The sequence below is a fragment of the Ranitomeya variabilis genome, chromosome 6, assembly GCF_051348905.1.
Source record: "Ranitomeya variabilis isolate aRanVar5 chromosome 6, aRanVar5.hap1, whole genome shotgun sequence".
NCBI lineage: Eukaryota > Metazoa > Chordata > Amphibia > Anura > Dendrobatidae > Ranitomeya > Ranitomeya variabilis.
This window is the reverse complement of record NC_135237.1, coordinates 157,483,866-157,510,746: the sequence shown is the minus strand read 5'-3', so window position 1 is coordinate 157,510,746 and position 26,881 is coordinate 157,483,866. Positions and strand designations below refer to the sequence as shown.

Here is a 26,881-nt window from a genome sequence, read left to right as displayed (position 1 = left end):
CGTGTATCATGGGACCGCTACAAATGTAGCATCAGATCGTTTAAAAAAAAGTATAATGTTTGGGGGGCGACAGGCACCTTTACATATGCTGGTCTGCAGCACCCTTAAGAAGGGATTGCCCAATAGTGGACTAACCCTAAATGAATATATAACCCCGATGATATAGAAGGCCTGTGCTCAATATGGTGGACTTAGCATGAAACTGACCAGGAAAATCATATCATGGGCCATCAGACTTTATATGTAAAGGGAATATTGGGGAATATCTCCAAATACAAGGAGTCTGATAAAGCCTACTAGAGGTACGAGTCTACAGAAATTTCTTTCAGGCAGATTTGCTTGAATCGTCTGGCAGGTTCACTTTGGTCTTAATTGAAAGTGTTCCGAAAGCGCCCTGAAAAGACATTTATTATGTTCTTGGGTTTCTCCAGACCCTAAAGCATAATGTATGGATGGGAGAGAAGGGGTTACAAAATAAAAAATATTCTACTCAGTTGTCTGAGGCCCTCACCAGACTGCTTATGCCGCAACGTGATAGTGGAAGTAGCAAAGACCTGTGTGGAGGGCGAGGAAACTCTGTGCAGTGGAGGTCAGGTGAAGGCTTAGGACAGGGGACTAGAAGGGTTAATTTTTCTTTTAACTTCTTCCCAGCACTCAAATAATATAATCTAGGCCAGTTTTTTTTTTCCATTTTCATCGATTTATGCATATCAAATTCCAGAAATTCCAGAAATTTCTAGAAACATATAACAATTCTATTTGTTAGTAATGAATTTGCTCATCTCTAATCTATAACTCGTAATACAAGATTCTGAGAGTGAAGTAAAGGGGTTGTCTGGCCTAGGGTTACAGGTCTGCAGTTACTTTATGTGAATCCTCTCATCGAACCATGCACACTGCGCTGTGAAGATTTTATGGCACTGGCGGTGGGTGCGTGACAACAAGTATATGATTTGCATTCATGTGGTCACGTGCCGATGTGCACGGCCTCACTCAATGCAAGTGTACTGAGTAAGGCCGGACACAGTCTAGTTGGAATGCTCCCGGCGCCGGTATCGGAGAATCCTCACAGCGCGCACCGTGTGATTCACAAGTCTGCAGTCTCAAAGAGTGGCTACAGATTTGTAGCTTAAGACCAAACAACTCCTCTAATAGATGTCTGGATGGGGATCTAAAGATCAAGCACACGCGGAGAGGGAGGAAAGCAGGCTCTCCTATTAGGGTTCATGCAGACGTCCATGAATATCGGTCTGAGCACGGACTGCTAATGTACGTACTAGCTGCGACACGCGTGACTGGAGCATGAGAGCTTCATGTAGTTCTATGTGGCTTTCCCACTACACTTGGGAGACCCATGGCCAGTCCGTGCATTGCGATTCAAGATATGATCGAGATCCACAGACATCTGCATGAGCTCTTATATGCGAGATGAGATTATTCGACTTGTTTTTTTTTTTTTTTAAGTCCCCATTTATTTTGATACTGCTATTCTGGCATTTGTAATTTATTTCATGCTTTTTGCCATTGGAAAAAAAATAGAATAAGTCTTTTCCTCATAGAGTGTGGGCTTACTCACACGAGTGTATTAATTGGATGAGTGTTATCCGATGTTTTATTGGATAGCACTCGGCCGAATGTTATATTATTGGGCAGTGCATGCTGCAAGTCAGTGGAAAATACCGTACTGGACTTAGATGTCATCTGAGTGCAGTCCGATTTACGTGGACAGAGACAATGGAGAAGATGGAGAAGGTAAGTTCTCCTTCTTCTCCGCACCTGTGATACGATTCACTCACGCGAAAGAACACAGTAAAATGACACTGATCTGAGTCTGTGCCAAGTGATTACCATAACTGAGCTGATTGTCTCGCATGAGAGAATATACCCGACCTAAGACTGATATGGGTGAATTTATACAAAATTACCAAAAATTGCTTAATAAAATGACAACAATGATTTTCTATGAAAATCTTATTGGAATTTACAGTGACCGCATTGCAACTGATAGTAAACCTTTTATTTGTTTGCATAGAAAGGTGCTGGTTATATTTTCATAGGATGGGTAACCGTGAGATGCAGGAAAACTAGAAGGGATCAGCAATTGTAAGCTGCTACGACACACAGACCCTGCTGTCCAATTATACTTTATGCATTTAAGAAATCTTGCGATGACACGGAGATCTAGATTTCCAGGAAAGCTAAAGGTCTGGCTAAGAAGAAGATTAAAGGCAGTTTTAATGCAATCAAGAGTTGTGCGTTCAATTTCATTATGACTTTCTGTGTGTTTCTGAAACTTCATCCAGTTATTACGCAAGTCATCAAGAAGATGAGCTAAAATTAGTGTTCTAATTAGAAAGTGTTCGGAAAGGATTTTCTGTTGGTCGGTATAGTGCGTTATTAAATTGGAAAAACTAAATACAGAATGGAAAATGCTTCCGTTAGATTAGCTGTGGTATCTCACGGAACAAATGCGTTAGTGAAAACAATACAGCCAAGGATTACATGACACACCTTCCACAGAGGGGGCAGGTTACCTGGTGATCATACTATTTATATGTTAAATACGTAACACACAGAATACCCACAGTTGGTTTAAGAGATTCTTTCCATCATATTGGTTCTCAAAAAAGAGATAACCACATTAAATTCAAATTGCTAAAACCACCAAGGTGCGCTGTGCCCGAATGCAATGAAAAACCACTGCCCAATCATGTACCAACACAAAGCAATACCACACGGATCACAAGAAAAAAGAATATATACAAAGCATAGAGGTATCAAAATACGGCTTTATTCGAAGAAATGCCAAATGATTTACATAATCAGGAAGAAATCATTCTTTTTAAAAATTTATAAAAATTATATATATAAAAACAAACACATCCGCGCAGTACAGGATTATAGGGCTGTGGGTATTAACCAGCAATATGGCCCACCATACCAGGATTTTTTAGGGGCTGTACAGTATACACTAAAGTGCAAATAAAGGAGAGGATGGAGATGTGAAACTATCTTCGTATAAAAAATTATTTAAAAAAATATTTATATAAAAATACTTTGAAAATACACACGCTGCTCACATAATAATATCCAGTGCAAAAAAATAAATATATGTGCTACACAAGAATATGTGTATAAAAATATATGGGGAAGGGGTTATTAAAACCCTATAATAAAAATCACAAAACCTTGATTAAACCATAATTAAAGTGCACTCAAACAAAGTGTCAGGATAATTCCGAAACGCGCGTCGGGCACGCGCTGGTACAGGAGACCCCCCCAGGCATAGGTAAACATCCTTATTGTGGCTGTACTGTTGCATACTGAGGTATGCTTTATTGGGTGGATGGTATCACCATTTAACTTTGGTAGTTGTTTGCAAGCGTGCACACCACTGAATTCACCCTGCACTGTGTCACTTTGTTTGAGTGCACTTTAATTATGGTTTAATCAAGGTTTTGTGATTTTTATTATAGGGTTTTAATAACCCCTTCCCCATATATTTTTATACACATATTCTTGTGTAGCACATATATTTATTTTTTTGCACTGGATATTATTATGTGAGCAGCGTGTGTATTTTCAAAGTATTTTTATATAAATATTTTTTTAAATAATTTTTTATACGAAGATAGTTTCACATCTCCATCCTCTCCTTTATTTGCACTTTAGTGTATACTGTACAGCCCCTAAAAAATCCTGGTATGGTGGGCCATATTGCTGGTTAATACCCACAGCCCTATAATCCTGTACTACGCGGATGTGTTTGTTTTTATATATATAATTTTTATAAATTTTTAAAAAGAATGATTTCTTCCTGATTATGTAAATCATTTGGCATTTCTTCGAATAAAGCCGTATTTTGATACCTCTATGCTTTGTATATATTCTTTTTTCTTGTGATCCGTGTGGTATTGCTTTGTGTTGGTATATTTATATGTTAGCAGTGGCATAACTTGAAGCTCGTTAACCCAATGCAAAATTTCCAACATCGTTCCCAATTATCACAGGTTTTTAAAAGCATTAGTCTTCTCATGTTGGGAAAAGGGGGATTTAACCCCCCTCTCACCCTTTTTACCCTTCTTCCCAAAACCAGGGACCCGATTGTGACTGCAAACCCTGCACCCACTAAAATTAGCCTCCTGAATAATAATCCATTACTCCATGACGCAGCATTTTATGTTTCCTTTCATTCTCAGCATGTTTAAAAAGCTAATATACAAAAACCACACCAGCGCTGACCTAAAGGAAAGAAGGAAACACTCTCAGCAGCTGGGATCGAGACAGGAGGTGCCGGAACACTGTCGTAGGGATAATACACACTGAAAAAATGATTCGAAACCGCGCTTGAGGAGGTGAAGAAGCCTGTGAAGGTAAGTGTGGGATAGAACATACAAACCGGAACATACACAGACTGCCCTGTAGATGTGTGTCAGCGGGCGCAATGCACAAAACAATAGGCTGGGAATTCTGCGTCTAAGGGGTGCCCCGACTCTTACACGCCCAGAGCTGGTCACCTACGGGACCTTTTTGGCCCTAGCACTGCTCCGTAGCCAATTTTGTGACGTCACACGCCAGTCAGTTCTGTCGGCCTTTTTTTCTTCTGTTCTCCTGCACGCACCCAGAGACGCCACCGGCCGGGGTCTCTCTGGCTCTGCGGAGCACCTCATCACCTGCTCTCCGCCGACGCCCATCTCTCTCCTGACGCTGTGGACTCTCCAGCTCCCGGCCACGACCGCTTCATCTATCCGGTGAGTCCAATACCGATACACCCGTCAGTTAGATTCATAGCCCATTAGCGGCACCATCTGGGGTTCAGTGCAGCGTCCCGTAGGTGACCAGCTCTGGGCGTGTAAGAGTCGGGGCACCCCTTAGACGCAGAATTCCCAGCCTATTGTTTTGTGCATTGCGCCCGCTGACACACATCTACAGGGCAGTCTGTGTATGTTCCGGTTTGTATGTTCTATCCCACACTTACCTTCACAGGCTTCTTCACCTCCTCAAGCGCGGTTTCGAATCATTTTTTCAATGTTTAAAAAGCTATTTTTTTGTTTTAATGAATGTATTTTTTTGTTGCTTACAGCACCATTAATGTTACAGCTCTTTACAGACATCATCATAACTGCCCCATTTGGGCTCACAATCACAATTACACTTCAGTACTTCTGTACTGCTCTGTATTATATCTGTCAGAGGAAAACTGGCAAGGACTAATAGACATCTGCACATGCCAGGTCTTGATGCTATTGCTCATCCACTGTCTGTCATGACAATTCATCGGCAACCCTCTATCACGTCACTAACTGTCTGTAAGGGTGGCTATGTGTTTTTTGGGGGGCTATACAGTGAAGAGCAAAAGGACAACAATGTTTTGAACTTTTGACTTTCATTCGCCATATCTTGCCATCCACTACTGCCTCGAACATGAGACTGCCATCATTTTATAGACGATCATCTTGGCTATCTCATACTTAAACTTGACTTGCAACTATTTAGCACGATTAGTTATGCAGATTCTTGTCATGTCACTGTATTGTTACGGTTCTGCTCCTAAAGTTCTAAATTTTAATTATTACTATTTTGTTAGTATTTTCTAAAACCAACTTTGGCTTTCAACACTTCCTGAATCTTTCTGGGCATGCTCTAGATCAGTTTCAAACATGTCGACCAAAATTTGAATCAGTTCTCTTTTACACGTTCCCAAAGTTGGCACATACTGGTCGCCTCACTTGGGTATGTATACAGTATTTTCCTCAATTCTACCCACAAGTGTTTGATTGGGTTGAGGTCTGGGGACATTAAACCCTTATTACCCCATATGCCACCACTACAGGGCAGTGGTAAGAGAGAGGCGAAGTGCCAGAATTGGTGCATCTTACAGATGTGCCTTTTCTGGGGTGGCTGGGGGCAGATGTTTTTAGCCAGGGGGGGGGGGGCAATAACCATGGTCCCTCTCTAGGATATTAATAGCTGTCCTCAGTCACTGGCTTTCCCACTCTGGCAGAGAAAATTGCGCTGGAGCCCATGCCAGTTTTTTCCGTGAATACATTCTTTTAGTAAATACTGTACATACAGGTCCCAAATTGCACACACACAGTACTAACAGTATTAGACACTGACATCTATAAACCTAACTATTCTGCATGGACTTACTGTAATTAAACCGTGTCTCCTATCCTGTCGGCTTCTGCAATTATTTCACAGAAGCCGACAAATGAATTACCGGTTTTTCCGCTATATGTCTATGAAATAAAGATATATACTGTATATGTGTGTGTTACTGACTATATATATATATATATATATATATATATATATATATATATATATATATATATACAGGGGTTGGACAAAATAATGGAAACACCTAACATTTTGGCATCATAATCTTCGAACATGTGATAAACATGCAAACCGTGACATATGGTAATGTTTTGTAGTTGATTATTTGTGTCATGTGATATGTGTATGTAAATTAGCTGTTTGCTTTGCATAATTGTAAGAACATTGATGAGAACCTGATACCAATAGCAGACCTCTCGGATTTTCAAAGAGGCCAAATTGTTGGTGCTCGTATGGCAGGCGCTAGTGTAACAGAAAGAGCCCGAATGCTTGGCGTGTCAAGAGGTACTGTCTCCAAAGTAATGACTGCGTTTGAAAGTGTCATGTCGGACGCTGTTCATACTAGTGCGTTTGACAGCGATAATTTCGCTTTTGTCCACTATGCGCTCAGTGGCGTCGGCTAGTTTTTATCTAGCTGGTCCGGGGTTAATTTAGCTGGTGCTCGGACTGGAAGCTGGGTCACGCCCACTGCCTTTAAATAGTTCTTCTGAACATTGGGCGTCGCCGATTATAGCTTCTGTCTTGTGCTTGGTTATCTCGGTCTGGAGTGGTGGTCTAGGAGAAAGAGAATCGTATCTGGTGGTGTATTTCCCTTTGTCGTATTTTCTCCTTCCTTTATTTGTATTTGTTTTGCCCTGTGCACTTATAGTGTATTCCTGTGAACTGCGGCGTGGTGCATATTTTCTGTTATCCTTGTCTGTGCTAACTGTGGGTTTTGATGTGTGGTCTCGTCACTGGGTGGTGGGTGGAGGTTTCAGCCTAGGGTTGAAAAAGGAGACAGGGTGAGGGTGGAGGCCCAGACATGCACACCATCAGTGTAAACTCTAGGAGAGGGTCAGTCAGGGTTTCCCAGAGTTGAGGGAGATCGCAGGGGCCTGGGTTATTAGTTTCTTGCCTACCTAGGCTTCCCTGTTGTGAACTCTGTTTTCGGGCTCCCTCTTGTGGTCACAGGTGGTATGGTGTGACTTTTGTTTTGGGCTCCCCCTGGTGGCTTTGTTTGTTATCCTGCGGATCTGTGGCTTATCAGCTGCCTCATTAGTCACTGGGAGGTTCCTATATAGCTCTGTTTCACTTCCACTTGTTGCCGGCTGTCAATGTATTCAGTGCCTTTCTGATTACTCCTGATAATCTTCGGTTCCTGTCTCTTCTGAGAAGCTAAGTTCTGTTTAATCATTTTTTGCTCATCAGTTTGCAATATTATGTCCGTGTATGATGAGTTTAGTCCAGCTTGCTAATATGTGATTTTGCCGCTGGTTAACTCTGGGGTCAGAGTTGCTTCCCCCGCATCGTGAGTCGGTGCGGGGGCTCGAGTAATCTCTGCGTGGATTTTTTGAATAGGGTTTTAAATTGACCGCACAGTTCCCTTTCTATTTTCTGCTATCTAGTGTTAGTGGGCCTCATTTGCTAAATCTAATTTCATCTCTGCGTTTGTGCTTTCCCCTTAACTCACTGTTAATATTTGTGGGGGGCTATTCTATATCTTTGGGGTCACTTCACTGAGGCAAGCGAGGACTTTCGTTCCCTCTAGGAGTAGTCAGTTTCTCCGGCCGTGACGAGACGTCTAGGAATATTTTAGGTAACGTTCCACGGCTACTTTTAGTTGTGTGCGGATAGGATCAGGTTGCGGTCAATTCAGTTACCACTTCCCCAGAGTTTGTAGTCTGTTCAGGTACTTAGCTAGTCCTACTTGCGATCCTTGCCACTAGGATCATAACACTTCCCGTCACAAAAAGAGAAGGAAAAACGTCCGCAGCAAAGCACAGGTCCGGCCGAAAGTCAAAGTTGACTGAGAGAGACCGTCGGACTCTAAAGCGAATTGTAAGAGAGGATCACAAGACCACGGCTCCGAAAATCACTGCTGAGCTCCATGAACACATACAGAACCCAGTTTCCATGAAAACTGTTCGTCGGGAGCTGTAGAAATCTGGATTCTATGGAAGAGCTACAATTAGAAAACCGCTGGTTTAGAGTGGTGTAGAAACCTCCAGAATTGGTCCCTCGAGCAGTGGAAACATGTGATATTCTCAGACGAATCATCGTTTACCGTATTTCCGGCCTCCGGCCGATTGTACGTTTGGAAACAGCCGAAAGAAGCATTTCATCGAGACTGCCTTCTCCCAACTGTAAAACATGGTGGAGGTTCTGTGATGATCTGGGGTGCTATTTCGTTGAGATCCGCCGGGCCAATGATATCCCTTCATGAAAGAATTAATAGCTAGATTATTTAGGCATTTTGGGCGACCAAGTGCATCCAATGGTTCAAGCACTGTTCCCGGAGGGGAACGCCACATTTCAGGATGATAATGCACCAATTCATACAGCTAGAATCGTTAAAGCATGGCACGAGGAACATTCTAATGAAGTTGAGCATCTCATCTGGCCCCACAATCCACAGACCTCAACATTATTGAGCATTTATGGTCGATTTTAGAGATTCAAGTTAGACGTCGATTTCCGCCGCCATTGTCACTCAAAGAACTGGAGGGTGTTTTAACTGCAGAATGGGCTAAAATTCCTTTGGAAACAATTCACACCTTGTATGAATCCATACCTTGGAGAATTGAGGCTGTAATCGCCGCAAAAGGTGGACCTACACCATATTAAACTAACTTTTGTTGATGTTTCCAGGTGTCTCCATTATTTTTTCCAACCCCTGTATATATATATATATATATATATATATATATATATATATATATATATATATACAGTATTTTCCAGCGTATAAGACAACTTTTTAACCCTTTAACCGTTAACCTTTTTAAAGTCGGGGGTCGTCTTATACGCCAGGTACGGCGTGTGCAGGGAAGCGGTCCTGGTTGGTTCCCAGGGTCTGGAGGAGAGGAGAATCTCCTCAACCGCTTTCTGCTATTGGTGTACTATTCCGTCTATGTGGGGTGGGCCCTATTTCCCAAGGACGGAATAGTACGTCCAGAGCGATCGGCCGCGCTCACGGGGGGAGCGCGGCCGATCGTGGCCGGGTGTCAGCTGACTATCGCAGCTGACATCCGGCACTATGTGCCAGGAGTGGTCACGGACCTCCCCCGGCACATTAACACCCAACACACTGCGATCAAACATGATCGCAGTGTTCCGGCAGTATAGGGAAGCATCGCGCAGGGAGGGGGCTCCCTGCGTGCTTCCCTGAGACGATCGGTACAAGGCGATGTGCTCACTTTGTACGGAACGTCTCCTCCCTGCAGGCCCCGGATCCAAAATGGCCACGGGGCTGCAACCGGGTCCTGCAGGGAGGTGGCTTCACAGTGCCTGCTCAGAGCAGGCGCCGGGAAGCCTCCCTGCTGTGCATGTCAGATCGCTGATCTCACACAGTGCACAGCAAAGTGTCAGATCAGCAATCTGTCACTTTACTGTGATGTCCCCCCCTGGGGCAAAGTAAAAAGGTAAAAAAAAAAAAATTACATGTGTGAAAAAAAAAAAAATCCTAAATAAATAACAATAAAAAAATATTGTTCCAATAAATACATTCCTTTATCTAAATAATGAAAAAAAAAAACAATAAAAGTACACATATTTAGTATCGCTGTGTCTGTAATGACCCGATCTTTAAAACTGTTCCACTAGTTAACCCCTTCAGTGTACACCGTTAAAAAAAACAAATAAAAAAACAACGCTTTATTATCATATTGCCGAACAAAAAGTGGAATAACACATGATCAAAAAGACGGATATAAATAACCATGGTACCGCTGAAAACGTCATCTTGTCCCGCAAAAAACGGGCCACCATACAGCGTCATCAGCGAAAAAATAAAAAAGTTATAGTTCTCAGAATAAAGTGATGCAAAAATAATTATTTTTTCTATAAAATAGTTTTTATCGTATAAAAGCGCCAAAACATAAAAAAATTATATAAATGAGGTATCGCTGTAATCGTACTGACCCGAAGAATAAAACTGCTTTATCCATTTTACCAAACGCGGAGATAAGTGTGTTCGCAACCCGGGATCCACCGTGCAAGAAAGAACCTGCTGCTAAGTAAGGCGGTGAAGTAAATTAGTATAAACAAACTCTGTTACTTCACAGAGCCCGTAGTAAAGAGAACGCTGTGCCCTGTTTAGCTCACAGGGGACACAGCTACTGAGTAGAGCCGACAGTGCTCATGCAGTCCAAACCAAACACGCAGCTCCTCTCCGGTGGAGTCGGAATTCTAATGGCTATTAGCCAACCCTGAATTCACTCATAGTAAACTCCTCGCCGGAGGTGCCAGCATTCTAAGGGCTTATTTCAGCCAGGTCTCTGACCACACTGGCAGTGAGATTGTACATATTTGATACTAGCGCATGGCCGTGCGGTCATGAGAACCTTTTATAGCTGCAGCAACTTCAGGACCTTCCCAGATGGACCAATGGAAGACTGCCACAGAACTTGATCAGGTACAAGACCTTTCTGGAGGACCAATGGAAGTTGCTGCAGTACCTGAGCATGTGACCCTTGCTCTCCATTGAGAGATCTTACCCTGGGCATGCTCAGTGTGTGCAAAGCAGGACTTAGTCCCAGAAAAGCCTGCGCGCCACAGACCAGTGCAGGGTACAATAGCAGAGCCTGGAGAGGCAGCAGTAACCCTTTGCACAGTATCAGATTCAGTGAGACGCTGGGACTGACGTCTCCGCTGAGCAGGCTCCGCTGCGGCTGATGCAGAATGGGAGACCGCAGCAGACACGGTTCGAGATTCCCCCTGTGCAGCGGCAGGAACTCGACTCCTAACAGAGAGAGTCTCCTCTCCTCCAGACCCTAGGAACCGTCTGGACTGCACACGCTGTATAAGACGACACCTGGTGTATAAGATGACCCCCGTCTTATACAGCGAGTATATCCCAAACTCCATATTTTATATGGAAAAGTTGGGGGTCGTCTTAAACGCCCAGTCATCTTATACACCCAAAAATACGGTGTAAATTGGAAGACAGTGACCCCTGTTATAGCTAGGGGGCGCTATTTGTTCTCCCCAGGATGCGCACAGAGGCTTAGTGAGGCCATGAGGGGGCGTTACAGTCGTAGGTGTGGCTGTGACTACAACTGTTAAAAGCCCTGTTGTATAGAGAGGTTGGAGATTTGAGTCTGAGGAGTCTCAGGTGTGTCAGGGCCAGAGTGAAGCCGACAAACCCATGGCATTACACAGTGGTGCTGCTGTCCATGATGACTGGTCATGGATGTGGACAGGTCTTGTGCCCGAAGGTGACCGGAGGTAGACTGTCCTGTGCCCGAAGGAAGGACCAGTGTGTGTCACAGGTGCAGACAGGAGGATGTCAAGGTCTGTGTACAGCTGTGAGTAGAGACTGTCATACAGCGGTGCAGGACACCCATAGAACTAGTCAGAGGAGGACTAGCATGTGTAGTGACTGCAATATAAAGGATGCTGTAATGAGCTGTAATGAACTGGTGTGAACTGAACACTGAAGTTATGTGCATTTAAGTTATATGCTTGGAACTTATTCTGTGTGAAGATAACGCATTAAAGTTACTTTTATGTTTGAATTTAGTGGGTCACTGCCTCTTCACTGCTACTGGTGCTTTACAATATCTATCTATCTATCTATCTATCTATCTATCTATCTATCTATCTATCTATCTATCTATCTATCTATCTATCTATATACACACCCCTGTTCTATGTGTATATTTCTATTCTATTCTAACCTAACCTATTCTATACTGTATGCGGCAGATCATTTGCCGGCTTTTAATCTCTCTCTCTCTCTTTCTCTATCCTTCTATATTATTTCTAAACACTCTTTTTCGGTGATTACTTTGTTTTTCCGTTCATACTGCACCCACACACACAAATGATACACCATTTGAAAGGTAAACTTGCCCCTTTCAGCAAGAAAATAGCCAAAAAAACCACATCCACGATGTGATCACAATATACAGTTTAAACCTTAATTTTGATAAACCTGCAGTAAGGAAAAATGACCTGCAGGTGGCACCACACTACCCCAAAGCACACTACCACAAACAAATTCTAACATTTGCCTTGGGGGGCTTTCCAGCTTGACGAACTCCTTGCCCAGCTGATTTCAGGCACATTGGAGGATTGCACACTTCACTGCAGGTGAGTCACATACTGTATGCAAACACATTTGTAAACATGCACTGCTTTTTCAGTGATTACTTTGTCCCACACACAAATAATACACCATTTGAAAGATAAACTTGCCCCTTTCAGCAAGACACAAACAAACCACACATTCACAATTTGATCAATAAATACAGTTTAAACATTCATTTTCAGAAACCTGCAGAAAAAAACAATAACCTGCAGGTGGCACCACAACCTCAAGACATTTTTTAGCCTCTACTTATCAAACCAATTTATTGTATTACCAATCTACATATATAAATACCTCTCTGTGTTCATCATCTCATTAAATACATTAACATTTGACCAGCTTGATTTTCCTGAAATTGCCTGCGCCCCTGACAACCAATGTGCGAAAATTTCGCAGGGGCCAACTAGTATATATATATATATATATATTTTGAAGATTATTTGGTATTAAAACAATGTTTACAGTTGTGTTTTACAATGCATTTTTAACATGAGCTTTTAAATTGAGAGAACTACTGTATGTAAAAGCTCATGTTAAAATCGCATTGCATACGGATGCCATACGGATGTCACACTGTTACTAGATGTGTGGAAATCACATCCTCGCATTGCAAATGGATTACATACGAATCACTGTTCGGGAACATTTGTGCGATTGTCGGCCGTCAAAATCACACTGATTTTTTATACGTTAAGTGTGACTCCAGCCTGAGTTTTTTTAATTTTAACGGGGGCAAACATTCAGATTGAGAGGGAATTGTCCTAATAGTGAACAATAGTGTTGAGTAGTGTTGAGCATTCCGATACCGCAAGTATCGGGTATCGGCCGATACTTGCGGTATCGGAATTCCGATACCGAGTTCCGATACTTTTGTGGTATCGGAAATCGGAATCGGAAGTTCCCAGTGTATGGTTCCCAGGGTCTGAAGGAGAGGAAACTCTCCTGCAGGCCCTGGGATCCATATCCATGTAAAAAATAAAGAATTAAAATAAAAAATAGGGATATACTCACCCTCTGACGTGCCCTGGTTGTAACCGGCACCCTCCGTTCCTAAGAATGAGCAGTTTAGGACCCTCGATGACGACGTGGCTTCTGATTGGTCGCGTGCCGCTCATGTGACCGCTCACGCGACCAATCACAGGCCGCGACATCATCGCAGGCCCTAAACTCCTCAATGAGTCGAGGCCTGTGACGTCGCGGCCTGTGATTGGTCGCGTGAGCGGTCACATGAGCGGCACGCGACCAGTCAGAAGCCGCGACGTCATCGAGGGTCCTAAACTGCTCATTCTTGGGAACGGAGGCTGCCGGTTACAACTAGGGCACGTCAGAGGGTGAGTATATCCCTATTTTTTATTTTAATTCTTTATTTTTTACATGGATATGGATCCCAGGGCCTGAAGGAGAGTTTCCTCTCCTTCAGACCCTGGGAACCATCAGGATACCTTCCGATACTTGGTGTCCCATTGACTTGTATGGGTATCGGGTATCGGTATCGGCGATATCCAATACTTTTCGGGTATCGGCCGATACTATCCGATACCGATACTTTCAAGTATCGGATGGTATCGCTCAACACTAGTAATAATACATCAGCAGAGGAGGTTCAGCGGACATTGGATGATCAAACGTCCCACCTCTCATGTCGCTCACTCCCTCAAGCTGTCAGTAATAATGAAGCTCATCATTACTAGTCCGTCCACACGCTGGTGGTGCTCACAATTTGCGCTGCGTGCAGAAAGCAACTGAGATCACAGCAGGGGGCCCCACTGGGCAAGTGACCAGCCTCCTTTCCCCTAACGCCAGCCTTGCATTTTTGTAAGTCGATGATACCAGGGTTCTGCACTCAAAATACAGGTAAAGGGATAGCCATCAATAAGCAATGGAGATGTAGATTTACCCTTTAAGAACATTGCAGGATGCTACACATTGTTTTCCACGTTTAAATGCCTGACAGGAAAAACACTGCGAGGGTCCAGATCCCCAACAACCATCTGAACACAAAGGATCACAAATCTTCCCCTCGGCAACTGCAAAATATGAAAAATGTAACATATTCAATCACAGCTATTAAAGTGTATACAAAAGACCACCTCTTTAAAAGGAAACCAGTCAAGTAATGCATGGCTACAGCCAGGTATATTTTTCAATGAAATGCTCCCATAGTAAGAGACCTGTCAATGACCTATAAAAACAGGCCGAGGGCGGCACCGGACCACTTTTTGTCGCTGGTTATGGTACCTGGCAGGAACCTACAAATATATTTCTGCTGAAAGACAGGTTTATTAGCCCTAATAGAAGTCACCTGCGTGTACAGAAGTAATATCAGGCCTTCATCTCAACTGGTGATAGGAAATTTTAAGGTTAATTTAAAGGGGTTGCCTGTGGTAAATTAAATTTTACCCTGGGGCTTTGGTTTTCCAAAAATGAAATCAATTAAATACACAGGTTGTCACCTCCTTAGGTCAGTCACCACCAGATGAGAGCCTGTAATTGGGTGCAGAAGAATGGAGACTTGAGCAGCATGTAATCAGAAAAAAATGTAATTTTTGGATGTTTTATACAGGGGGTGGATGGGTGCTTTCAATTCTGGCCTCAGGCATCTGAAAAGCTAGAACTCTGTCTTTAGGACTGTTTTGCCTTCACTAATGAGCAGCACAGTAGTGCTTTCCTGCCATAGTGGTGTACATTGGGTCAGTGCATTACCATCTCTCTCTAATGGCTAGTACTGGCGGTTTTAGAAGGTTACTTACCACAGTCTTCATCCTTTTTATTATCCAAGAGTCTGTTCTGTTGTTTCTTTGTCCTGAATATACTTGTCCAGTTCATTGTGTCAAGATAGCAGACTTTTTTATTACTTTTAATTATGATGTCGCCATCACTCACTTCTGTGAGAGATCGTAATCCCAGTGCTGATATGGATAGGTTTGTTATAACGAGTGAATATCTCCCACTAGAATATAAAAGACAGAAATTGTCAGGTTTCCATAAGGAATCTTATATATTCTTGCAAGTGACATGTTGGGAAGACACATATTTGTCTGTTTTACCCAAAAATGACCAACGGTGAATAGTCTGCACTTTCAGGAGAAGCTAACAGCCTCCTTAACATCAGAATACAGATTGCATGATCCATTATTGTCTTGACGATGAAGATTTCCTTCTTTCCACAGGTGTGACTGGAGCAGCTGTATACTCTACTAGCATAGAATGGGATTGTGACATGCACAACCTGGTCACACGAGCACCCCCCTCACCTTCCCCTAACTTCCTGTACCCGATACTGTATCAACCTATGTGCGTTTGTCTCTTTTTTTTCATCAATTGTAAATGATCAAATTAAAAAAATGATAATATTGAACCTAAATATACTTACTATTGCTTTGTCCTGCCTCTGATTATTTCAAGATTTTCGAAAATACCCAGATCAGTGAAATTTTTCGGCCACCATTGAATCATCAAATACCCTGTAACAAGAGGGAAGTAGTTATTATGATAGTACATTTTCAATTACATTTTCCATGTTAATTGGTAAACAAAATATGTACAATTAATTTTCTATATAAAATTCTTGAATTTTCCCCAAAAATCTGCTTACAAATAGAACCTGTTAATAAGAAACTCAATCCTACGAATGCGATGGACAAAAAGGTGCTTAGATCTTGAAAGCCATGAAGAATTTATAGAAAAGGAGCCTTGAACGCCCTTTAAATGGTGACTTATTTTGTATCCTAATGACCTACCTGATATTTCTCGGATGGTTCTTAGATTATTCAGTTTAGCTGAATCCATTCTTGGTGTATTGGTATAACGATCCCTAAAAAATTGGTTTAGATTTGGTTAGTGCAGGAGTGTAATGTACGGCTGAGTCAGATGATATGTGTTGGCATCAGAAACTGATATGGGATCGCACTACTCTGTGCAATCATTATTTTATGTACAGTAGAGATGGTAGAATAAAATTCACTTAAAGTAAACTAACTGCATACAATTTGAGCAACTGAGGTAGTTTTCAAAAGAACAGAAGATATCAGAAACTTCAAAATACAACCCCAAACATAAAAACGTTTTTCCATTAATCGTACAAACTGGTATTGCACTTACCCAGTTTCTGCAAATTGCAAGATGTTGATACTTCCAGTAACTTTTGTACAGTTTTCAAAAGAATCAATGTTTGTCGCATTTATTGATAAGGTGTGTTCTAGAGCCCCAAATCCAATACCCTCACAAATTTTATCTGAAAACAAAAAAACACAGTATTTAGTGGAACATCAGTTTTGATTACCTTAAAGTGGATCTGTCACTAGATTTCATAGTACAAACTGCATATATTAATTAATACATTTCTCAGACCTGATGAGGTTGATGTACTTACTTTCAGTGACCAGCGGTGACGTCATCTAGGTTACCGCAGGTCACTGAGGCTGCATGTCCATTGGCACTTCTCTGTGAGTTGGGAATTTGAACTACGGTGACCTCAGTGAGATCACCGGGATCACCATGAGATTCCGCCAATCAGAGTCTGTGCTTGCCGCACTTGTCATGCAGATGACAGCATGGCAAAAAAGGGATGTTCGGGCCCCCCATTTATCTGAATGGGATCCGGATTTGGGTACCATACTGGTACTTGAATTAAACTTTTTTTAGATGTTCGTCAGGACCCGAAAATCCACGGGTTTGCCCAACACTACTGAAGAGCTGTCAGCCATGCTATGTAGGTGAAGATTGACTACACAGCCATTCATATATGGAGGTAAAAACACCAGCTCGATTAAGTATAATTAATTTTTTTTTATAATGCACAGACATTGCAGTGTGAAATCTGGTGACCTGATTTAATGATTAAACAGTTCTTCAAAACTTTTTAGACTTTAATGGAACACCCAACTGCAGCAGTTCTGGTCAATTAGGCTACATTCGCATGATAAGCTTTTGGTAACTGTAATTTTTGCACCTATTTAAATTAGTTGATTTGCACTTTTTTTTAATAAAAACGTGTTTTTATAGTGCTTTTGATGCTGCAGTTTTTTCTCTGTTGGGTTTGTCATGCTTTAAATAAAGCTGCTTTGTGTTTTAAACTTCCTGGTATTTGGCTATGGCTGTTAAATGAGCCATAATCGTCATGGCGTGTAGGCCCGCATCAAAGCCAGAGAGTCAGCTTTTTTATTGTGTTTAACCCCTTCATGACATATGACGTACATTTACGTCATATGTCGTGAAGGGGGTTTAAACATAATAAAAAGCAGCATACACTGCTAGGAAACCTCACACTGTTACCTACATCATTTCAGCACAATTAAAGTGCCTGCAATTTGTTGGCAAATAAATTTGCTGAAAATCTAATTTTGGAAAACATTTGTCAAACCAGATGAAAAGGTTCAATCATGTCTATAGCAAATACATCAGACAAGTCAAATTTAAGAATTTTTATAAAGGAAAAATACTGGATTCACAATTAGAAGTGGTTTTCTTGTATAATGTCAACATGTATCACCTATATTTGAAATGAAGAAACCAAGGAAACAATGAGCTGATCTAAAAGTTTAAAAAAATATGAATATTCCACTGGTTTAATAAGAATAAAATACACTTTTTTTCATATTAACAATGTTAATTCAACAATTTGGATATTTACCCTGTGTACATGGACCATTACATGGTTTACAGATGCGGACACCATGCTCCTCTGTCTCATATGAAAATTGATCACAAGTCCGAACACAAGCCCCATGGTCTGTCACTATGTAATTATCTATATCATAAAAATTAAAGTTTCATTAAAACTGCACATTTTTTCATAAAATGTATTAGTAAACAAATAGGGCTAAATAAAATAAAAACATAAAAAAACATGGATTTGTTTCTGACAAATACTGAATATATAAATGCATATACAGTAATTACATTTTCTATACTTGGGCTACACAACAGAAATTTCCTTACCCCCTTTTATCCAAATGACATTGTATAAACTGCCAAACAGGAAATAAGATTGAACTCAATACTGATATTGACAAAGGGAGGGGACTGGGACAGATGTGCTGTACAGGTTGACCATAGATGACAAGTATTAATGCCTGTAAGGTGAAACCCAAGGGCCTAAAACCCTCAATGGCAATGAAAGAGATCAACCAAAGCAAACCAGTAATGACAATAAGTAAAGTTCGTGCTGCGCAAAACTGGACACAAGGTTAATGAATGGTGATGAGCGAATGTGCTTGGATAAGGCATTATCTACGTGTTCTCGTGTGCCAACCGAGTGTCTTCGGCGTGCTCGAAAAATATGTTTGAGTCCCCCGGCTGTTAGACAGCAGCAACACATGCAGGGGTTACCTAACAAACAGGCAAACCATGCATGCGTTGCTGCTGTCAAACAGCTGTGAGACATGCAGCAGCAGGGACTCAAACATAGTTTTCAATCACGCCGAAGACACTTAGATATCACACGAGAACGCTCGGATAACACCTTATCCCAGCACGTACGCTCATCACTATGTAATGAATGGTATCGGTATTACTACTGTAGTATGTTTAATGACGATCCAAGAATGGTAGTAGTTCTACTTACGTGGACACTTTGTTACGCATGAGGCACCAAAACTGTATTTCCCAAAAGGGTTGCGTTCCATCAGATAAGTATTGGGATTGTATACATTCACTGTAGGACAGTTTTCTTTGCACGTGTCACCATCACGAAACCGGCGGCAAGCCTAGAGAAAAAGTGTTACACAAGGATTTTATAACAATAAAACTTGAGTTCTATGTGCACAAAATATAGTTGTAGTAGCTCTTTGTATTACCAGGCAGTCTGTTTCTTTAGGACCTCTGCAACCAGAAGCACACTGGCTGTGACAGCAATCACTAGGCGCGGATCCCCTGCACCGTTCAGAACACTGTTGGGCACAATCAAGTTTTGTAACTGAAATAAAAAAAATGTCATTACGTTAACTTATTGAATACAGTCACCTAAATATACTGTACTGGCACAAAGCTGCTTGATGAATAGCTACCAATACACACTTACAGTACATATGCACATATACACTCACTGGCCACTTTATTAGGTACACCTGTCCAACTTCTTGTTAACACTTAATTTCTAATCAGCCAATCACATGGCGGCAACTCAGTGCATTTAGGCATGTAGACATGGTCAAGACAATCTCCTGCAGTTCAAACCGAGCATCAGTATGGGGAAGAAAGGTGATTTGAGTGCCTTTGAACGTGGCATGGTTGTTGGTGCCAGAAGGGCTGGTCTGAGTATTTCAGAAACTGCTGATCTACTGGGATTTTCACGCACAACCATCTCTAGGGTTTACAGAGAATGGTCCGAAAAAGAAAAAAAATCCAGTGAGCGGCAGTTCTGTGGGCGGAAATGCCTTGTTGATGCCAGAGGTCAGAGGAGAATGGGCAGACTGGTTCGAGCTGATAGAAAGGCAAAAGTGACTCAAATCGCCACCCGTTACAACCAAGGTAGGCCTAAGAGCATCTCTGAACGCACAGTGCGTCGAACTTTGAGGCAGATGGGCTACAGCAGCAGAAGACCACACCGGGTACCACTCCTTTCAGCTAAGAACAGGAAACTGAGGCTACAATTTGTACAAGCTCATCGAAATTGGACAGTAGAAGATTGGAAAAACGTTGCTTGGTCTGATGAGTCTCGATTTCTGTTGCGACATTCGGATGGTAGGGTCAGAATTTGGCGTAAACAACATGAAAGCATGGATCCATCCTGCCTTGTATGGAGCATCTTTGGGATGTGCAGCCGACAAATCTGCAGCAACTGTGTGATGCCATCATGTCAATATGGACCAAAATCTCTGAGGAATGCTTCCAGCACCTTGTTGAATCTATGCCACGAAGAATTGAGGCAGTTCTGAAGGCAAAAGGGGTCCAACCCGTTACTAGCATGGTGTACCTAATAAAGTGGCCGGTGAGTGTAATTCACATACAAAATAGATAAAGTATTGTATGTACAGAACTGTGCAAATGTCAGAGTTTCACTTTTCAGGAAGAGGAGAAAAAATGCAGGTGACAAATTTATCAGAAAAATATACAAAGGTGTAGAATAGGAATATTGCTCAAATTCAGTTTCGCTCATCTCTATTATAAATGGCAATCTGACGATGATACATATCCTAATTACAGACCATAGTGTTGTTGGACTTTGCAAATATGTTTAAAATTGTCCTATATAAATGCTTAATAAGTAGGTTAAAGGGTGGTTAATTTAATCTCAAATGTGTATCTATTTAATGTAATAATTAGTGATGAGCGAATATACTCGTTACTCGAGATTTCCCGAGCACGCTCCTGTGTCCTCTGAGTATTTTTTAGTGCTCGGAGATTTAGTTTTCATCGCCGCAGCTGAATGATTTACATCTGTTAGCCAGCATAAGTACATGTGGGGGTTGCCTGGTTGCTAGGGAATCCCCACATGTAATCAAGCTGGCTAATAGCTGTAAATCATTCAGCTGAGGTGAGGAAAACTAAATCTCCGAGCACTAAATAATACTCAGAGGACACAGGAGCGTGCTCGGGAAATCTCGAGTAACAAAGTATATTCGCTCATCATTAGTAATAATCTACCCCACAGGTGAATTGCCCGGGATTAAACATTTTGTGCGTATTTAGCTAATGAATGGACTTGAATACAGGATAAGTATAATCACAATTCAGTACCTGTGATACCGATGCTTGCGGGAAATAAATAAGATTGGGGTAATGGTTTAAGCACTTTGTAATCAACGCATTACATATTTTACTTACTATTTTTAGTATTTTAATTGGGACTATTATATTTTAGATGTAATAACCAAGTGGCACACGAGTTATTTAGTCATTGTGATTTATCTCTCCATTGTTTCCCACATTCTAGTCCTTTTCAACAGCCAATCCCCGATCCGATACATATGTTTAATAGAGAAATTTGAGCACCCTTCCCACCAAACAGGAAATTACTCATCGTGGTAGTCTGACTAATGTATTTTACAGTATAGCGCAGGTAAAAACATTTTAATTTTCATTGCCTACAGTTTTTATCCCTTTGTGTGGTAGGGATTATTACCCGCAGCTATCCTTGTCCATATTACGAGCGCCGCTACCCTATAAACTTTTCTTTGATAATAAATCAAGTATTACATGTTCTGGATGCAAAAAATTCTTATGCAAAGCCCATGTTTATTGTTCTTCATGCAAGAATACATAAATTTATATTACCATGTAAATATGTTCAAATTGAAGTGTTTATTATCTTTAATTTTTTATCACAAAATGTTTGATTTGCTTGTTTTGGTTTGTTTTTTTACCACATATGTGTAGTTTGCTATTTTTCGTTTTGCTTATTACGAAGTTTTTTTTTTATAAAAAAATAACTATATAAAGATTTCAATTTCATTTTTCTTTTTTTTTTTTTAATTTCCAAACATGTTCCCATACAGTCTAGTAACCCAAAGGTATAAAAATAATTGAGTTAGAGTATCTAAAATCAAGATTTAATAAACCGGGTCATAGTGACCCAGGAGCAATACAAGTGTATAGTACATGGGAACAAAACAGCAGGGTTAAAGGGAATCTGTCACCACATTTGACCTATGTATACTATTAATATGGGCATACAGGTCAGACAGCTGAAAAAAGTCCTACCTGTAGGTCTCATCAGGTGCCTTGTTATTGAGAAATCATCTTTATGTAAATAACCGCTTCCAGGCTATGGGGAGGATGGTGCCTGGAACTCTGCCTCCAAATTATTTTACATGAAGGAGGAGTTGCCAGTGTGAGACATGTAACTAACGCGGAACAGGAAAAAATAAATTTGTCTTTTTGCAAAAACATTTTTTTCCTTCTATCTCAGCTCTGCTGTATTGCAACAATATTACACCCTGTCGGCCTGTGAGCTCGAAGCTGAAGCTGAGAGGAACCTGCAGATGTGTCAGGAATAATTACACTCAGCTCTGCAGTGAGATCAGGAGAGCAGAGAGCGGCCATTACACATTACACTGGTAATTCCCCTTCTTTTTGGCATACAAAGCCATCCACAACCTGTCTCCTCCATACATCTGTGATCTAGTCTCCCGGTACTTTACTGCACGCAACCTCCGATCCTCACAAGATCTCCTTCTCTACTCCCCTCTTATCTCCTCTTCCCACAATCACATACAAGATTTCTTCCACGCATCACCCCTACTCTGGAACTCTCTACCGCAACAGATCAGACTCTCGCCTACCGTGGAAACCTTCAAAAGGAATCTTAAGACCCACCTCTGCCGACAAGCCTACAACCTGCAGTAACCACTGACCCAGCAAACCGCTGCACGACCAGCTCTATTCTCACCTACCGTACCCTCACCTATCCCTTGTAGATTGTGAGCCCTCGCAGGCAGGCTCCTCTGTTCTACTGTACCAGTCATGACTTCTATTGTTTAAGATTACTGTTTCTGTTTTTATTATGTATACCACTTTTGACATGTAAAGCGCCATGGAATAATACAATACAGCAGAGCTGAGATAGAAGCAAAAAATGTTTTTGCAAGAAGACAAATTAAATTTTTCCTATTCCGCATTAGTTACATGTCTTACACTGGTAACTCCTCCTTCATGTAAAATAATTTGGAGGCAGAGTTATCTTCCTCCCCATAGCCTGGAAGAGGTAATTTACATAAAGTGATAAAAGATGATTTTTCCATAAAAAGTTTTCTGATATGAAACAAGATCCTTATACCCAAGAAAAAGAAAAAATGAAGTTCAAGTCCAAATGGCTTAAAAAGGTATAAATTTATTACAAAAATTAACACATTCACAAGTAGTAAGCAAAAGTTATAAGTAAAATACTGATGACCATTATAAGTTCAGCGAGGAAAACAGCTAGAAATTGACCGGTGGATCAACCAGAGATTACCACACACATTATAAAATAAAGTGCATAGTGCCTTGTAATGAAATAATAGGAAAGAGAACCAGGAAGGGGTGGTAGGTGTAGCTGGTGTAGAAATCTTACATCCACAAAGATCAGTGCCCTGTCAATATTATGAACCCCCATACCCTGGCTACCTTACCCATTCTGTGGTTTCATCTGGCTCACCACTGTGCAGCCCCAACGCGCGTTTCGCATTGGCTTCGTCAGGATATGAAACAAACAAGGTGGACCTTTGTCTATAGCCTGTGTGACCATGTTAATAGTTTAGATATGTCAAATGTGGTAACAGATTCCCTTTAAATGATTTTTTAGATGAAAAGAACATAAATGCTTTCTTGTTTTGAATGATGATTCAGTTGTAAAATGTGTTTTTTTTAGAGCAAAATAATTTATACATTGTATCTACATTTTTCCAACATTCAAGATCCTCTCCAATCCTTTGCTTGAATTTGATGGCCGTATTTCAAGCGTTAAAGGTACCTTCACACGAAACGACGCTGCAGCGATAGCGACAACGATGCCGATCGCTGCAGCGCCGCTGTTTGATCGCTGGAGAGCTGTCACACAGACCGCTCTCCAGCGACCAACGATGCCGAGGTCCCCGGGTAACCAGGGTAAACATCGGGTTGCTAAGGCTGGTTTCACACTTGCGTTTTTGTCTGCAGCGTTTTTTGCACAAAAAACGCATGCGTTTTTTTCCCTATATTTAACATTGAAAACGCATGCGTTTTTATGTGTATGCGTTTGGTCGCGTTTTCAAACGCATGCGTTTTTTTACTGCATGCGTTCATTTTCAAAAATGCAACTTGTAGTATTTTTGAGGGGCGTTTTTTGGACCAATAAAAACGCATGCGTTTTCATGCGGGTTTTTTTGGACAAAAAATGCATTGGAGTCAATGGGAACGCATGCGTTTTTTGGACATGCGTTTGCATGCGTTTTTTGACGCATGCGTTTTTTTTAACAAAATTTGAATAGACTGTAGATAAGGTTATCTAGACGCTGATAAGCCTTCCCCATAGCAGCAGGGTTATAAAAGGAAGGTTGGGGGAAGTTTATGGTCACTTTTCATCAGACTCAAAAGAAGACCAGACCCTGGCCGGACGCATTGGTGGACAAGACCCAGAGCAATGTGAGTATATCCTAGGCAATGCATTTATTTTAAATTTTTTGGATCTACATGTCCTAATTTTTTTTTTTATTTATTTCAACATGCATCAGAATGTCTTCTACGGAGTATTCATCAGATGAGGAGTTCCAGCCACGTCAGTCAGAAGTGGATCGTGTCAGTGAGGTTAGTTTTTGGTCCTTCAGCTTGGTAAGTATTGACTGTCACATCGACACATGAGACAATTTGATTTTTTTATTTTTATAGAGCACTTCAACTGAGGGACAGAGAGGGACTGAGCAGCGTAGTCAAGGTCCGGTGGGAAGACGTCAGCGGGTATGTATACAAGGCAGACTGTCCTTATTGAAATATTCTTAAATCTTCCTTTCTGTACCCTTGATTTTCTTTAAATTTTTCTTGTATGATCCTTTTCTTAAATTTGTCTTTCATATTCCTGCCCTTTCTCATATTATGTTTTGGTTTTTTTCCTAATGTGATTGAGCAAATGTATTTATTTTTTTTCTTTTAGGTATCACAACGGGACGAAGACCGGATCGATAATGACCTCCTGATCACCCTGGTCCAGGAGGGAGTCCCGTTGTGGGACAGCCGGGATCCACAGCACGCCGTCAACAGTACGCTACGTCGTTTGTGGAGTGAGGTGGCCCAAGCGTTGTGGGATGGCTGGGAGAATGCCCAGCCACGGGTCCGTAATGCATTTAGTAAGTATTGCACTGCAGTGTGAAGCAGCAGAGACCTTGGCCGGGCTCTCTTGACTGTGTGTGATGAAAGAAACTTTTCGGAGTTTCTGTCATCACACACAGTCGAGAGCACGGCCTAAAGTCCTTTTTCTGACCATTATATTTTATTGTTATTTCACAGTGGACAAAGTAAGAACACGTTGGCGTTCCATGAAGGGCCGCTTCAACAAGGACCTTCGTGATGAGAATCGTGCAGCCAGTGGTTCCGGAGCAAGGCACCGGCCGTACAAATATCACCGTGTGCTGGCCTTTCTAAGACCGGTCCTTCTCATGAGAACGTAAGTATTTCTCACATGCTTCCGGTTGTATTGCATTGAGATAATCTGTCATTTTTATTTCCACAGGATGTACCGTCTTGTTATAGTTTGGTATTAATTTTCTTTTTTCTTTTTTCACAGCACACACTGCACGACTGTCGCAACAGGTTCTGGAGCGGTCCTTCAGCCGGCAGCCACGGACCTGTCCCAGCCATCCAGCAGCGCAGCACCAGGTGGGTCTTCCACACTCACTGGAGACCTGGGGGCTGGCACATCAGGTCTTCCCCTTTCGCAGTCCTCTTTCACTGCACCCATTTTTGCGGGCACATCCCGGCAGCGACAGAGGGCTTCGGATAGGTCCGTCATGCCCGAGTTTTTGCACTTGAGCTCGGTTTTACACGAAGCTATCAAGGCTTTAGGTGCCAGAATGGATGTGACCCATAATCTCTTACATTGCCGCATCCAGGATGTCGCCAAAAGCGTTGATCAATTGAAATCCGACCTCAAGAAGCCAGCTCATCATTTTTTTAATCAAATCCTAGAGGGCATGTCGGAACACCTTAGCCCTGATCTCCAGCTGAGTGTGATGCAGGCCTGCAATGTTGCTTTTGTGCAGGCTATGCAGCAGAGTCAGAGTCGTAATGTGGCGGCATATCCAACTGTGCTGTCACTGTCACTATTAAACACCATTCCTACCGCTGCTGCATACCACTGCACGGCCACCTCTATTCCATCCACAGGTGTACTCCACTACAGTGCCAACATGATGACGAGTGCTGTTGGACATCCCACCGCCACCACCGTGACAACCGCTGCTCCGGCTTGGACCTCCTCCGCTGACACCACGATGACGCAGGACCCTGGCGTGGCTTATCGGCCCGGCCCCCTCCAGATGCAGCAGGACCCATCCATGGCATATCGGACCAGCCCACCACCGATGCAGCAGGACCGAGGCCTAGCATATCGGACGGCCTACCCCCCGATGCAGAAGGACCCAGGCATGGCGTATAGGACGGGCCACCCCCCCATGCAGCAGGACCCAGGAATGGCGTATCGCACTGGCCCCCCCATGATGCAGCACGACCCTGCCATGCCTTTATGTTCCCCCCCACCACCAATGCAGCAGGACACTGGTATGGGCTTTGTTTCCCCCCCCCAACGAGGCACCAGGACCCTGGGAGGGTTTTATGTTCCCCCCCCAACGAGGCACCAGGACCCAGGCGTGGCTTTATCTTTCCCCCCCAATACAATGCTGTTGGACTCAGACGTTGCCGAGCGCTCCAGAATGGAGACGGACTGTGTAATTGTTGAGCCGGGTCCTGACGTGTCTCCCGCCAACACTCAACATCCTAGCCCAAGAATACATCCCCCTACCAGGAGAACCCAAAGGCAAACCGGAACAACTCACAAAAAAAAAAACTCTGAATATTCCT

General features: G+C 42.2%; 1 protein-coding gene across 3 annotated transcripts in view; it reads right to left on the bottom strand.

Annotated features, from left to right (window-relative positions):
- Window positions 1-26,881, bottom strand: part of EGFR (epidermal growth factor receptor) — a 213,867-nt gene that overhangs the window by 43,985 nt on the left and 143,001 nt on the right. For all 3 annotated transcript variants that reach the window (XR_013216866.1, XR_013216867.1, XM_077269149.1), the window contains exons 6-13: window positions 19,210-19,328; window positions 18,978-19,119; window positions 18,045-18,161; window positions 16,514-16,646; window positions 16,153-16,226; window positions 15,786-15,876; window positions 15,163-15,362; window positions 14,310-14,439 (exon numbers count right to left, since the gene is read on the bottom strand). Coding sequence is in view for 1 of the 3 variants with exons in the window: in XM_077269149.1 (XP_077125264.1) it covers window positions 14,310-14,439; window positions 15,163-15,362; window positions 15,786-15,876; window positions 16,153-16,226; window positions 16,514-16,646; window positions 18,045-18,161; window positions 18,978-19,119; window positions 19,210-19,328 (1,006 nt within the window). In the remaining 2 variants the exon portion in view is untranslated. The remainder of the gene's footprint in view (window positions 1-14,309; window positions 14,440-15,162; window positions 15,363-15,785; window positions 15,877-16,152; window positions 16,227-16,513; window positions 16,647-18,044; window positions 18,162-18,977; window positions 19,120-19,209; window positions 19,329-26,881) is intronic.